This window comes from Elgaria multicarinata, chromosome 15, assembly GCF_023053635.1.
Source record: "Elgaria multicarinata webbii isolate HBS135686 ecotype San Diego chromosome 15, rElgMul1.1.pri, whole genome shotgun sequence".
Taxonomy (NCBI): Eukaryota; Metazoa; Chordata; class Lepidosauria; order Squamata; family Anguidae; genus Elgaria; species Elgaria multicarinata.
Window position 1 is genome coordinate 26326248 of NC_086185.1, and position 15700 is coordinate 26341947.

Genomic DNA, 15700 nt, shown 5'->3' on the forward strand with positions numbered 1-15700 from the left:
CTCCCCCTTGGAAGAATGTTGGCTTCCATCTGACTGTGTTTTATTTGCCCTTGACGAGATAAGCTCTCGAGAGAGTTCACCACCAGCTGGTGAAGAAACCGTGAGAGCTTTCTCCCCCACTGGTCCAGGCTGGCCTGTGTCTGGCGCCGACTCCTCTACTTCAGAGTCTGATTCTGATTGATCACCTGAAACACCTTCTTCCAACCCAGAGGGAGCAGAGCTACACATGACACCAGGACAGTTGGTCTTCTCCTTGTTAAACACGTGGACTGTATCAAGCTGATTACAGCAAGTGGACGGGCTGATATATGGGACAGTGAACTGAAGCTCACTGCACAGTCTTAGATAGGCACAAGGGGGCCTACCAAATCGGAAGCATGATCAGAAACGGAAGTCAGTGGCTAACACCGGGGGTGTTTTAGTTTTTTAATCTAGCCTGCTTGAAGTCGTTTGGGGAAGGTGCAGCGGTTTTCATTAAGCGTAGCTCCAAGCTACACGTTCGCTGTGCATTGATTTGGGATCTAGCCCAAATCCAGCGGCTTCGTTGAGCCACTGCACCCCTGTCAGCTGGCTCCTTTTTTCTCCCTTGACGCTTTTCTGCTCCCCAGGTGTCTCAGTGCGGTGACAGGAGGGAGTAGGGTGCTCTGGTTTGAAAAGCTTGAGATTATGTGAAAGCAGAGCTCTAAACTTAGCACATGGAGGCAGCACCGCTGCTTCCCACGCGGGTAATTAGTATGCTGCCGCCACGAACGGTGACAGCAACGCTGGATCTCTGGCATTTATTAAGTAGGCCAAGAGTCGGTATGCATTTAGGCGAGAAGGAGGGGAGAGAAAAACCCGCGTGTGTTTCTTTAGAATGAGCAAAGATGCCGCCGTGCCGTTTCCCAAGGAATAAAGAGGGCCTAGTCCATGAGGAGTATTGCGTCCAGTTCTGGGCTCCACAATTCAAGAAGGACGCAGACAAGCTGGAGCGTGTTCAGAGGAGGGCAACCAGGATGATCAGAGGTCTAGAAACAAAGCCCTATGAAGAGAGACTGAAAGAACTGGGCATGTTTAGCCTGGAGAAGAGAAGATTGAGGGGAGACATGAGAGCACTCTTCAAATACTTAAAAGGTTGTCACACAGAGGAGGGCCAGGATCTCTTCTCGATCCTCCCAGAGTGCAGGGCACGGAATAACGGGCTCAAGTTAAAGGAAGCCAGATTCCGGCTGGACATCAGGAAAAACTTCCTGACTGTTAGAGCAGTGCGACAATGGAATCAGCTACCTAGGGAGGTGGTGGGCTCTCCCACACTAGAGGCCTTCAAGAGGCAGCTGGACAAGCATCTGTCAGGGATGCTTTAGGGTGGATTCCTGCATTGAGCAGGGGTTGGACTCGATGGCCTTGTAGGCCCCTTCCAACTCTGCTATTCTATGATTCTATGATTCTATGAGGGTTGACTTGGTGTTATACTGTACCAGCGGTAGAAGACGCGCCTCGATGCGTAGAGGGGACGTTTGCATATTTATTTGCTTAAGGGAGAAAATTAGTAAGTAAAAGTTACCACCTCTCCTCGCAAAAATGTCCGAGGCAGCTTAAAAAACAAATGCAAAAGCAGAACGTTCACCTGAAAATCTTGCATATATTGGAGCAGTGGAAAGCCAAATCCCACCCCAATAAAAGCTAGAGAATCAAACCGACAGCAATAAAATGCAAAATGCGTTAACTTGCTGATAGAAAACCCTGGCCAAACAAGCAGCGTCGTGTGCATAGAGCTAGAGGAGGCATTCCCGAAATGGAAAATTGGGTCCAGGGGTGTAGAAAGAGGCCAAGGGGCCATTGGTCTGCCTTTAACCCTGACCTGTGTAGCGGTGCGGTTTCATCACACCTGGTGGTCGGGGCGGGGGGAGGGTGACCTCGTCAGTGGCTTCTCCGAGGGCCTGCTTGCTTGCTTTCACTGCTGTGGGCTTAACCGGATGGCAGCCGCTGGGACTGGGTGCTATTTCAGTTTCCCTGCAGTGCTACTTCAGGTTGTCCAAGGCATCATGGGGAAATCAAAGCAGCCACAGAACTGAGAATGCTGGCTGGCCATGCAGCAGCCTGGATAGATCCCACTGGGGCCCTCGACCAAGGCAGTGCTCAGTCCTGCTATGCCTTGAGCTGTTCCTGACCTCGCAAGGGCTGGTCCGCTCATCTGTTTTTGAAGTGGAAGCCTTGCCACCAGAATCCGTGCCCTGAAAAAAATAAAAGGCTTTTTAAAAGGGCCTTGCCTAACCTGGTGCCCTCCAGATGTCTTGGACTACAACTCCCATCATTCCACACTGACGGGTAATGACAGGAGTTGTAGTCCGATGCATCTGGAGGGAACCAAGTTGGGGAAGGCTGGGCGAAACCATTTCATGGAGCACAGGGTTCTCAGCAGCGACTGGCCATGATAGCTAAATAGAACTTCCAGTATCAGGAGTAGTCAATCTCTGAATACCAGATTCTGGAACAAGCAGTGGAGGAGCTCTGCTGCTGCCATGCCTAACTTGCAAACTGGTCAGGGGGGATCTGGACTGGCCACTCTCGGAAGCAGAGAGCTGGGTTAGATGGCTCCAGCAGTACCGCTCTCCAGTTTCTTAAAAGATTCACCTTTTGTTCACGCGAATGTACGCTTTGCCCAACGTGCTCAGCTGCTCCCAGTGTGTTTCTGTACGTCGGTGCTATCTGTGTCGTGACCGATTTTGCCCTCGGGGGCCTTGATAAAGAGAGTTTCCTTATGCTTGGGTTATTTTACAGGAACTGGTCAGTGATCCCCAGGCAGGAGAGAGTGAGCCACGCACACTAGACGTCAAGCAAGAAGACCCCAAAGAGGTTCGTTGTACAGCTGCTGACAAGCGTGGCTCTTAGCAATGCACTGAAAACCAGCTTCACTTTTGGAGCCTGTGGTGTGGATATTCCAGGAGAAAACTCAGAGGCAGCCGTATTCCAAAGCCATTCCCGAATTTGTGAAAACCAAATCAGTTTAGTTCTTAACGTTGCTATTATCGTCCCATTATGGTTTTAATCAGATTAGTGTTTTTTTTTAATCTCTCAAACGTTTTATGCGCCACCGGGGCAGGTTTCATTTGGAAAGGCAGTATAGGAATACCATAAATGAATTTAAAAATATTCGGTGTCCCCCCCAAGTTTCTAGTGAGACTGAAACTATTAAACAGATGAATTCATCCGCTGCCACTTCAGGGCCGAGTGGGGGCTAGAACCCGGATCTCCTGAGACCCGGTCTGACACTCTAACCGCTGATCCACACTGGCTCTGTATTGCTGTTTATATATTGTTGGGGGCCGGAGGGGAAGGTCCCTGCTGTATCTCCCCACTCTGGGCACAGAGGGCATCTAACACAGTTGCTTAATCTTCCAAGGCACCCTCCCGTCCCCCTCGCAGCAGACGGGCTACACGGCACCTCCGCCAGCAATTCCTACAGTTAGCCGCGTTCTCTGCCCACCTGCTGTCTTACGGAACCCATTAATTTGCTGTTTAGATCATTGACAATATTATAGAAGAAAGCCAAAAGGCGCATCGGTCGGAGGACGATCCTTTGGGCCCGCCTGGAAAGGAGCTGACCACCCCCTCGCCGCACGCCAACGCTTGGATTCCCGGAGCAGACCTCCTCCAGCACATTCCCGAACTGTTGGTTGCGGAAGCCACGCTGCAAGGGCAGGATGAGGCCCCGTCAGGCCAGGCGCTGCCTGTGGCAAATGGGATGGAATCTGGGCAAGCCTTGCTCCCTTGTGGGGAGGATGGCGACGCCCTGGAGCGCCGAGAAAAGGACGCTGTTGCTGTCTCGACCGAAACCGCAAGCGAGACCCAAGAGCTGAAGCCGGCGGAAGGCGACAGGCCAGGAGAGGGGTTGAAGAGCGAGGGAGCAGCCGACGTGAGGCTGGCGGATGCCTCGGACCAGGCACCCTCCTCGGACGGCTTGCCCGCCAAAGATTTCTCAACAGGCGACGAGATGGCCCCAGCCAAGCCTCCGCGGCAGCTCACGGCAGAGCCCGACATCGTCGCCAGCACAAAGAAATCCGGCCCTACCAGGCCCCCGCTTCCGGCCAGCGGCCCGCCTCCCAGGCCTCCGCCCCCTGCCCGGCCCGCTCCCCCCCCACGGAAGAAGAAGAGCGACTTAGAAATGGAGACGCAAAAAATACCTGGTTTGGAAGGTGAGTTTCAGTTCTGTAAATCCCCGGCGAACGGCACGCTTCGGTTTGATCCGTTCAGCTCTCCGCCGCCTCCTTTTAACATGTCGACTCTTGCTTTAGTTCCTTTCTCGACCGGCGGGCTCTTGCCTCCCAACGCGTCGCTGGAATCGATGGGCAAAGATGGCCAGCCCTTTTTGGATCTGGCAAGCGCAACTAGCGGAGACAAAATCGTAACTGCACAGGTAAGCAAATGGTCATTCCGACGCCCGGTCGCGTTTGGGAGAAATTCGGGGGCTCTGGGATAAATCGCTCATTCTGAAGTGGGGGAGGGAAGGGAGCCGAGACCACCTACTTAAGAGTTGATCCAGACTTTCAGAAAAAGGGAGGGCATACCTCTTTGGGGTTAGGGGGTGGGGGGCTGTGCCATTTCAGAACACAGGTGTAGGATTGCCTGTTAGAATGCTCTCGCAAGTCAGGAATTCAGCGCATGTAGAAAGCCAGCATCTGAGGGGAAGCTAGACTTAGACCCTTAACGTTCTGCCTTTCCGTGAGCAGGACACGAGGGAGTATTCCAAGGTGGGGTTCTCTGCTGAAGTCTGTCTAAGGGCCAAGTTTTAGGTGTCTAGATTTCACAGTTGGCGCTGTGGCTCTGACGGATGGACAGATACACCGAACCTCTTTTTTATTCTCATCTTGATGAAGATGGTGGCGATGATACATTAATATCCTCCCTCGCACCTGATCTCTGTGAGGTTTGGCACTGGGCGAGACCTGGGGCCGGCCTTTTCGACAGGGGCTTCTGGGCTGTAACCACTCCAAGTCAGTTGGGACGGAGGCACCGATGATAGAACCTTGTTCCATGCAAAAGAATCTCAAGCATGTAGAAAACTGATACATAGAAGAATTATAAAGAAAACTGCTTAGCAGACCATTGCAAAGCAGACTTTGCAATGTTTTGGCTTGCAAAGTAATAGTGAAAAAAATATGAATAGCGCTTAGGAGTGCTACCCTCTGTCAAAAAATCGATTTAAATTCAATGTATTTCTTTTTATCTGTTGATAACTTTGTTGAGTTTGTTTTGGGAAATGAATAAAATCTTTAAGAAAAAAGTGATATGTTGGGGAAGAAGTGTTCTGGCTTAGTCTTTTCCCTGAAGCGGCAGCTTTCTACGAGTAGGGAAGCTTTCTAGGGAACTTTTTTCTATGAGTAGGGAAGCTTTTCAGGGAACTTTTTTCTACGAGTAGGGAAGCTTTTTAGGGAAGTTTTTTCTACGAGTAGGGAAGCTTTTTAGGGAACTTTTTTCTATATGTAGGGAACTTTTTTCTACAAGTAGGGAAGCTTTTCAGGGAACTTTTTTCTATATGTAGGGAACTTTTCTACGAGTAGGGAAGCTTTTCAGGGAACTTTTTTCTATATGTAGGGAACTTTTTTCTACGAGTAGGGAAGCTTTTCAGGGAACTTTTTTCTATGAGTAGGGAACTTTTTTCTATGAGTAGGGAACTTTTTTAGGGAACTTTTTTTTACAAGTAGGGAACTTTTTTCTATGAGTAGGGAGGCTTTTTAGGGAACTTTTTTCTATGAGTAGGGAAGCTTTTTAAGGAACTTTTTTCTACGAGTAGGGATGCTTTTTAGGGAACTTTTTTCTACAAGTAGGGAAGCTTTTCAGGGAACTTTTTTCTATATGTAGGGAACTTTTTTCTACGAGTAGGGAAGCTTTTCAGGGAACTCTTTTCTATATGTAGGGAACTTTTTTCTACGAGTAGGGAAGCTTTTCAGGGAACTTTTTTCTATGAGTAGGGAAGCTTTTTAGGGAACTTTTTTCTATGAGTAGGGAAGCTTTTTAAGGAACTTTTTTCTACGAGTAGGGATGCTTTTTAGGGAACTTTTTTCTACAAGTAGGGAAGCTTTTCAGGGAACTTTTTTCTATATGTAGGGAACTTTTTTCTACGAGTAGGGAAGCTTTTCAGGGAACTCTTTTCTATATGTAGGGAACTTTTTTCTACGAGTAGGGAAGCTTTTCAGGGAACTCTTTTCTATATGTAGGGAACTTTTTTCTACGAGTAGGGAAGCTTTTCAGGGAACTTTTTTCTACGAGTAGGGAAGCTTTTTCTTTTAATCATGCGCCCTGTTCCACTGTTCAAGGCAACTTATTTCCTAGGAAGTGATTAGAATTGCCACCTTGCTCTGCTTTCAGTGCTGCTGCCCTCTATAAAAGTAGACTGCAACTTGGTACTGGCCAGAGCTACGATGGTGTTGCTCTTTGGAAATCCCATTTATACTGTGTGATATGCCTTGACCCAGTTTCCAGTACTGGGATGTGAGTGCAGTAATGTGTTCTCTTTCATTTTTATTTTGCATTTAAGCAAATGCACAACTGTAATTGCAGGAAAACGGGAAAACAGCCGATGGGCAGATGATCACGAGTGAAGCGATTGGTCCTCAGAGACCCAGGTCTAATTCTGGCAGAGAACTCACGGACGAGGTATCCTTTGGGGCCAAAGGCAGTTGGAACGATTTCCTTCTTCCTGTTTGCATGTCGTCTTTAAGTGCTGATTTGGGGCGGGGGGAGGGATTTCATGCTGAAAATTACATGCGCATATACCCAAGAAGCAACACACACACACACACACACATTGTGAAGCTGTACAGCACCATGTACATTGATGGCACTATATAAATAAATAATAATAATAATAATTTACCAGCTCAAACCACAACTTTTGTGGAACGCAGTATAAAAGTCATAATGCTAGTCCTCTAAGTGGAGCGTTAGCCTGGTCCCCGTGCTGAGTGAAATCGCACAGCTCTGTAAGGGCACAAGAGGAGCCCTGCCGGATCAGTCCACAAGTTCATCTAATCCTGAATCCACTTTGAATCTCCCTGTCCCAGCAACAACCCTGTGAGGTAGGTTGGGCTGAGAGTCTGTGACTGGCCCAAAGTCCCCCAGTGGATTTCCATTGCCCAGTGGGGTCTAGAATGTCGCTCTTCACGCCAGTACTACAGCACCACAAAGGCATTCGGGATAAACAGTGCAGGGACAGAGAAAACAGGCAGCGGTTTCTTAGATCACCACGGGTTAAAGAACTCATGGGTACCGTTATGTGCAAACCAGGCCTGTGCGTGGCTTTTGTTTGGATTAATTTTCACCGTGCCCCTCGCCTCAGGCATTCTGATGCTGAGTCTTCTAGGGTACATGAGAGCCAATCTCCTGCCTGGTAACTACATGCCAGCGAGACAGGGCATTTTACCTGCTTTCTGAAAACTTGTACGACTCGAGCACCAGCAAGATGGGTTCAAGATACTCTCATTGCCACCTTCCATTGGACGTTCATCTCTGCGCCTTGTCTGTGTCCGTTCCGTCCCTCCTGCCCTTCTCTGCAGGAAATCCTGGCCAGCGTCATGATCAAGAACCTCGACACAGGAGAGGAAATCCCCTTGAGTTTGGCTGAGGAGAAGCTGCCCACCGGTATCAACCCCCTGACGCTGCACATCATGCGGCGGACGAAGGAATATGTCAGGTAGGGGTTGAGGGGCGGCAGCTGGACCCGGTGGTGGTGGTGGGGAATCTGTTCCGGTGCCTGTGTTTCCTGATGGATGTCCTTCTGTATACAGCCCCCCCTCATCAGCTTTCTTTAGGGCGTTTTATGCAGCATTGGCTCTGAAGAGAGCAACGGGCTGAAATTACACCTGTGAGGCTGTTTGCTGGCACATCTAGAAATGAACGTATCCTGCCAGTCCTTAAGAGAGCTTCGCTGAGTGACAGACTCATGTAGTTGGAGGGCTCCTCAAAGATCATCTAGTCTCCCCCACCACCAACGCAGAAAATCCATTGCCACAGCATCCCTGATACAGAGCCAACTAGACTCTGCTTGAAACATCCAACGGAGGAGAGTCCCTCGCCATCTTTCAAGGCAGCTTGGACCGTTCAGGAAGCTCAACCTAATTTTTAGTCTAAATCCCCTTTGTTTGGCCCTACCTTCTGGAGCAGAGATAGGCCCTCTGGTACCCACAGGCACCTGTGTGTCCCCAGACACCTTTGAAAGCAGCCTTCCTCCCTCCAGGTGGCCTACCCAAGAGGTTTCTGATGGTGCTGAAAAGCATAGGCTTAAAGTTCTTACCTGTGTTGGGGCTCAAACCCCATCTCTGCCTTCTACTTAGTCTTTGGGGCAGGTTACTTGTTCTCTGTGGCTAGCCACACCTCCTATGGCAGCCATTTTGTGGTGGTGCCCACAACAGTTTCTCATATTGCTAAATCCCAAGAAACTTGTCTACCTCTGCTCTGCAACAACAGAAGACAAATTTATTCCATTGTCTATGTAACAGCCCTTGAATATGGCTGTCCAATCACCTCTGAATCATTCTCCTATGTAAACATATCCGGCTCCTTCAGTCTTCCCTTGTAAATACTGGCCTTAAGATTTAAAGGCCTAATTGGCCCAGGGCCAGGGTATTTGAAGGACTGCATACTCCCGTCTGACTGCTTCTGCCTTACTTCCATATTCTGGGTCAATACAACCATCGTTACAGGACCTACCGTCTGAGCAGAGGTTGGTGGCTACCTGGGTTAATTCCACTGAGAAGTTTGAATACTTGCCACATAACATTGACAGCCGTTTTTTGCTTTTTCACAGTAATGATGGGGCGCAGTCAGATGATGAAGACAAAATGCAGTCTCAGCAAAGCGACACAGACGGCGGGCGCTTGAAGCAGAAAACGTAAGCCTGGCGCTTCCTCGTTGGTTACATTTATATCCGGCCGTTTTTTCCTCATGCAAGGAACCGAACAGTTGATCTCCCTCCTCCTCCCGTTTTATCTTCACAACAACCCTGTGGGGTAGGCTAGGTTGAGAATCTGTGAGGGCCCAAAGTCGCCCCCTGTAAGCTTCGTAGCAGAGTGGGGCCTAGAACTCAGAGCTTAGGATCCAGTGGTGCCCTACCGCTGGCATCCAGGCCTGCTGGTCCTGCTACGCACGCAGCCCTCACTGCCAGCGGTGGCCAGGTAGTGCTTTCAGGGGCAAGTCCCTAAACGACCAGAGATGCATGATTCTGGGAGGCACAACCTGGCATTTCCGGTCATTTGGCGGCTGGCCCCCAGGAGCTCTGAATTGCTGCTGTTGGTACGGGTTGTGCATGTGCCAGTGGTAGCAGGGCAAGACTCATACAGACCGGGAACTGGCAGTGCTGAGCAGGAGGGGCACCGTGGGATCCCACCCAGAGCCCCCAAGGCCCAGTCCAACACTCTAACCACTACACTACCCTGCTTTTGCTGCTGTTGTACCTAAAAGCTGCCCCTTTCCAGCATGTAACTTCTCTGCTGAGGGAACTGCACTGGCTGCCTATTCGCTACCGGGTCAGGTTTAAGGTTCTTGTACTTGTGTGCAAAGCCCTAAAGAACTTGGGACCAGGAAACCTGAGAGAGCGCCTTCTCCCCTACCAACCTGCCCGGTCACTGAGGACATCCGAGGGCCTGCTCCTGGTGGTCCCACATAGATCCATCCTCCGATTGGAGTCCACCAAGGGAAGAGCCTTCAGCGTGGTGGCCCCCCTCCTGTGGAATTCCCTGCCTCTGGAGGTCAGGCAGGCGCCATTTTTGTACTCCTTTCGGCGCCTCATAAAAACGTCATTATTCCAGGAGGCCATTCCTTAATGACCAGCCACAGTTCACTTTACATTTTGTTTCTTTTAAAATCTATTTTAAAGTGTTTATTCTGTTTTTATCTTATCTTGTACAACGCTCCGGAATTTTCAATGGGGAGCGGCATATAAATATTGTAAAAAATAAAAATAAAATCCATTACAACATCATTGGGGGGTGTATCCAACGGCGGCTTTGCACTAGTGGAAAGTGCTTCTGCTCCCGCAAGGCGAGGCTCCTGACCTTCACCAGGGCCCTCTGCTGGCTGCATCTCTCCATGCCATCTCCCATACTGTTCCGGAGGGTCCCCCTACCTTCCGGAGGAGCTTTTCGGGCCATACTCAAGCATGGCAGAGGAACTGACAAAGATCGAGTGCCTGGCTTTGCTCTTCACAGCCATCGTTGGTGGGCAGCCCAGGTTGGGAGAAGCAAAAGGTGGAGGTCTCTTTGCTGCACTGCTCCGTGCATTAATATTTTAATTCCTGGCATAGTTCATGGTTCGTTTGCTTGTACAGTTTTCAACGCGATCCCAGTTGCATTTTCCTCTTTTGCTGTAAGCGGCTTCGGATTATTATTATTATTTTTTTACAGAACAGCAGCACATCAATATTTAAACTAAGCTGAAAACAGGAAGGGAATGGATGCCCTGTTTTCAAATTGTGGCCTGCCTCTCTCTCTCTCTCTCTCTCTCTCTCTCTGAAATGGATCGTTTTCAAATGAACCTTCTTTTCTTTTAAAGGACTCAGTTTAAAAAATTCTTTGGCAGTAAAGTCAGGAAGGCGAGGCACCTGGCCGAAGAGTATGGCGAGCGCGCCGTCAATAAAGTGAAGAGCGTTCGAGATGAAGGTACGGAGGGGGTGTGTGGTGGTGGTGGTGCTGGTGTGGCTGTGGAGGGTGTTTTTTAAAAAATATTGTAATAATATGCCCAAGAAGTGGGGAGGGCCTCCAGCAGACAAGCTGGAGCGTGTCCAGAGGAGGGCAGCCAGGGGTCTGGAAACAAAGCCCTATGAGGAGAGACTGAAAGAACTGGGCAGGTTTAGCCTGCAGAAGAGAAGATTGAGGGGAGACATGATAGCACTCTTCAAATACTTGAAAGGTTGTCGCACAGAGGAGGGCCAGGATCTCTTCTCGATCCTCCCAGAGTGCAGGACACGGATTAACGGGCTCAAGTTAAAGGAAGCCAGATTCCAGCTGGACATCAGGAAAAACTTCCTGACTGTTAGAGCAGTGCAACAATGGAATCAGCTACCTAGGGAGGTGGTGGGCTCTCCCACACTAGAGGCCTTCAAGAGGCAGCTGGACAAGCATCTGTCAGGGATGCTTTAGGGTGGATTCCTGCATTGAGCAGGGGGTTGGACTCGATGGCCTTGTAGGCCCCTTCCAACTCTGCTATTCTATGATTCTATGATTCCTTCCTTTCTGATCGAAGTGTGTGGCTTGAACCTTGCCTCTGCCTCAATCCAGCTTTTCTTTCTCAACTTCAGGCCTCTCGGCTGCGATATGACAATAATATAGACCAGCTTAATTCAAGTATTTCTTTTCCCCTCACTCATTAGCCAAAAGAGGCTCCTGGAGCAATGTACCAACTCTCTAAGACAGCCCCTGCCCACAGGCGTAACAGTCCAGAAGACACAACGTGCAAGGAGAAAGGGGAAGAGGGGGGAACTGACACCTTTCAGCAGGGCTGGCAGAATCCGAACGGCCCAGTTTCCCACCTTCATCTCCCTCTGTCCGGTCTGTTGGAAGGGCAGCAGTGGAGCTGGACGGGGTGCTGGTCGAAACGCTTTAAATAACCTATCATGTGGGGGGCAGAGAGGCCAGAGGTTAGTGGTAGAGCAGCTGGTTTGCATGCAGAGGGTCCCTGATTCAACCCCCACCCCACCCTCCAAAGGAAGGCCAAGATCTCTCCTCGATCCTCCCAGAGTGCAGGACACGGAATAACGGGCTCAAGTTACAGGAAGCCAGATTCCAGCTGGACATCAGGAAAAGCTTCCTGACTGTTAGAGCAGTGCGACAATGGAATCAGTTACCTAGGGAGGTCGTGGGCTCTCCCACACTAGAGGCCTTCAAGAGGCAGCTGGACAGCCATCTGTCAGGGATGCTACTATTCTATGATTCTAAGCAGCCCCTGTCTAAAACCCCTGAGTGCAGCTGCCCATCAAAGAAGGGCAGCCCAGTTCTCTCCAGATGTTTTGGACCACACCTTCCATAATCCCTAACGATTGGCCATGCTGCCTAGGGCCGATAGAGTTGTAGTCCAAAATGCCAACTTCAGTTTATTTCCACCTTCCCCAACCTGTTGCCCCGCAGATGTATTGGACTGCTGCTCCGACCATGGGTGCAGCCCAACACATCTGGGGAACACCCGGTCGGGGAAGGCTTTTCGGTTTATTTAGGTGTGGGTGTGCTCTCACGGTCCTGATGCTGGAAGCACGGTTTCTAGCCTCATTTCGAGCCCCTTGAACGTTTTCTAGATGTGTCAGAATCGGCCCCTGATTCTGGACCTGCTGCTGATTTTTCTTCTCAGTCTTCCATATTGACCAAGATGACCCCTCCTCGAGCGACGACGAAGGCATGCCGTACACCAGGCCAGTGAAATTCAAAGCGGCGCATGGCTTCAAGGGGCCCTACGACTTTGAGCAAATTAAAGTGGTTCAGGATCTCAGTGGGGAGCACATGGTAAGGGCCTGTTTCTTTTTCCGGCACAGTAACTAGCCGGAGGGAAGGATCCAGAAAGTCACGCTCTTGAGGTGGACAAGCAACAGGGTCACTGTGCCTGGCCAGCTCGTGACACAAACCAGTTTTCAGGCTTTCTCTCATCATCATCATTATTATTATTATTATTATTATTTGCATGTATATACTGCCCCATAGCCCGAAGCTCTCTGGGCAGTTTACAAAGATTAAAACACAGAACCCTAAAAACAAATATACAAAATTTAAAACCATAAAAAGCGTACAAACAGATTACATACAATATCTATGTTGCCTTCAGGAGCAGCCTATTCATTTCTATCCAGCTTTTTCAAATCCTGTTCCTTATAGGAAGTTCTATATAAAATACCAAAAACTTGACCACTTTTTTTCGTGTCTCCTTAGCCCGAATGCCCGAGGGCAGGGTCTGCGTTGCATTTTAATTGGAAGGTGTTTTTATTTATTTATTTATTGCATTTATATCCCGCCTTTTTTTCCTGCAAGGAACCCAAGGCGGTGTACATAATCCTACACATCCTCTCCATTTTATCCTCACAACAACCACCCTGTGAGGTAGGCTGGGCTGAGAGTCTGTCAGCCCAGTGTGGGCTCTCCCACACTAGAGGCCTTCAAGAGGCAGCTGGACAACCATCTGTCAGGGATGCTTTAGGGTGGATTCCTGCATCGAGCAGGGGGTTGGACTCGATGGCCTTGCAGGCCCCTTCCAACTCTGCTATTCTATGATTCTATGACCTAGGGAGGTGGTGGGCTCTCCCACCCTAGAGGCCTTCAAGAGGCAGCTGGACAAGCATCTGTCAGGGATGCTTTAGGGTGGATTCCTGCATTGAGCAGGGGGTTGGACTCGATGGCCTTGTAGGCCCCTTCCAACTCTGCTATTCTATGATTCTATGATTCTATGACTGGCCCAAAGTCACCCAGTGAGCTTCCATGGCTGAGTGGGGATTAGAACCCGGATCTCCTGACTCCCAGTCCAACACTTTAGCCACTACACCACACTATGCTGTTTTAATTATTGTGTTTTTATGTTGTGAACCGCTGAGAGATTCTATTATATTCAGCGATCTAGTAATGTTACAAATAAAAATAAATCAATAATGTTTGCCCCATGCCAATGGGTCAGAGCGACTGGCAAAGGCTGGGGAGACCCAGGTTCAAATCCCCGCTCGGCCATAGAGCTCGCTGGGTGACCTTGGGCCTTTCACTCATTTCTCAGCCTAACCTGTTACCCCTAAAGGTTTGCTGTGAGAATAAAATGATGGGGAGCGAGAAACTTGTACACGGCAGTGAGTTTCCTGAGGGAAATGTGCGGGATATATATTCAATAAATACTAGTCATAGATAACCATGGTGGGAGGAGCTTGGCCCAGCTAGGAGGTCCCGTGGCAGGGCAGGCCGAGGGCTTTCAGGCCCAAAATGGCGAGGGATCCTACTGGCAGCCCTGCTGGCCTTAATAACATCTGGCCTGGCAACGGCAGATGCTGCTGGGTTGTGCTGACCACCAGATTGCAAGCGGCTTTCTCTCAACAGGGGGCTGTTTGGACGATGAAGTTTTCCCACTGCGGCAGGCTGCTCGCGTCCGCAGGTCAGGACAACGTGGTGAGAATCTGGGTGCTGAAAAACGCTTTTGACTACTTCAATAACATGCGGATGAAGTACAACACGGAAGGTACGTCTTGCTTCCGCGTGTGCGCTTGCCCTTCCAGGGCCGGCTCTACCATGAAGCGATAGGAAGCTGGCGGCGCAGGTGGTCGGAGTAGGGGAAGAGAGGCGCTCTCCCCCTCCAAAGGGTCTGCCGCTCCTTGGTCCTGCCGGCTGCCTGCATGGCGGGCCAGACGGGCGGATGGCAGGGCCAAGAAACAGCGGCCTGCTCACTCCCTCACGCACTGCGGCTCCCCTCCCTTCCCGCTCGCTGGCTCTGCGCGCCTGGCTGGCTTATTGCTCTTCGCACGCACATGTGTGCCCGCCTCCCCAGGAGTGCCCATCCTTTCGCCTTCAGGTGCCGCGCGGCAAAGTATCGCGGGCAAAGTATCGCGAGAGGACCCGGAAGTTCCGGGAGGGGCGCGGCAGCGGGTCCCTGCTTCAGCCGGTGTCTGCGCAGTTGCAAAGCCAAGCGTGGCTCTTGAGAAAAGAGGGGTTGTCATTTGCAAAGAAACTGGGCTTCAGGCCGTTTCTGATATTGTGTTTCAGGCCGCGTATCTCCCTCCCCGTCTCAGGAGAGTCTGAATTCCTCCAAGTCGGACAATGATGCAGGGGTAAGTCGGACCCTTTTGTCCTCGGGGTGTGAGGGAGAAATAATCCTCCTTGCCAGTAGGTTTCCAGGACTATGGACCATTCCCTCCCCACCCACCCCCCGAGATGGGCTGCTTGTGGTTTGGATTGTATGGGGGGAGCCTTCCCCAACCTGGTGTTTTGGACTCACAGAATTCCTGATCATGGACCGCGCTGGCTGGGGCTGATGGGAGTTGAAATCCAACACATCTGGAGGGCACCAAGTTGAAGAAGGCCAGTATGCGGTACGGCCTATGAATCTATGGGTGGTCTTTGTAGTTAGGGGTTGGACCGCAAGGCTATTGCATTCACGTCCTGCTTGTGGGTTCCTGGTCAACAGCTGGTGGGCCACTGTGTGAACAGAATGGTGGGCTAGATGGACCCTTGGTCTGATCCTGCATAGCTCTGCTAAGGCCTTTTTGGCCTAAATGAGATTCAGATCAAACGTTCGGAGGTCATACGACTGGTGGAGGATCTGACTTGACTGTAGGTCATTAAAAAAATAATCTCACCTCCTCCTGCCGCTTGGGTAATTAATGCTGCTCTCTCAGCACGACTGTGGATTTGAATGTTGGAGGTAATTAAACGCTGCGCTCGCGGCCTGGGCTTCCTAGCCTAACAATTACTTACTACAGCCTTATTTAAAGATGAGGCTGATGTTGTCCGTCGCCTTCCAGTGAAAAGACGGGGGGGGGGGGGGGAGTGAGGAAGAAAAGTACAGCATAACCAAAGCCAGGAGGGTCTAGAGTATCGTTCTCCAAGCTGGTGCCCTCCACATTTGTTGGACTATGACTGTGCTGGCTGGGGGATTATGGGAATTGTAGTCCAATACCAGGTCAGAGGAAGGTTGGGGTTGGGAGCATGATTCTGCAGGCAGAGGCACGGTGCTCCCCCCGCCCCCGCTTACTTCAGTGCAAAACTCCATGTGT

General features: G+C 50.4%; 1 protein-coding gene across 1 annotated transcript in view; it reads left to right on the forward strand.

Moving 5' to 3' along the window:
- WDR44 (WD repeat domain 44) overlaps positions 1-15700 on the forward strand; it is a 41541-nt gene that overhangs the window by 14893 nt on the left and 10948 nt on the right. Inside the window, exons 3-12 of the mRNA XM_063141851.1 lie at positions 2761-2835; positions 3503-4175; positions 4275-4396; positions 6541-6636; positions 7536-7672; positions 8786-8869; positions 10528-10634; positions 12316-12467; positions 14031-14169; positions 14691-14755. Of these exons, the coding sequence (XP_062997921.1) occupies positions 2761-2835; positions 3503-4175; positions 4275-4396; positions 6541-6636; positions 7536-7672; positions 8786-8869; positions 10528-10634; positions 12316-12467; positions 14031-14169; positions 14691-14755 (1650 nt within the window). The remainder of the gene's footprint in view (positions 1-2760; positions 2836-3502; positions 4176-4274; positions 4397-6540; positions 6637-7535; positions 7673-8785; positions 8870-10527; positions 10635-12315; positions 12468-14030; positions 14170-14690; positions 14756-15700) is intronic.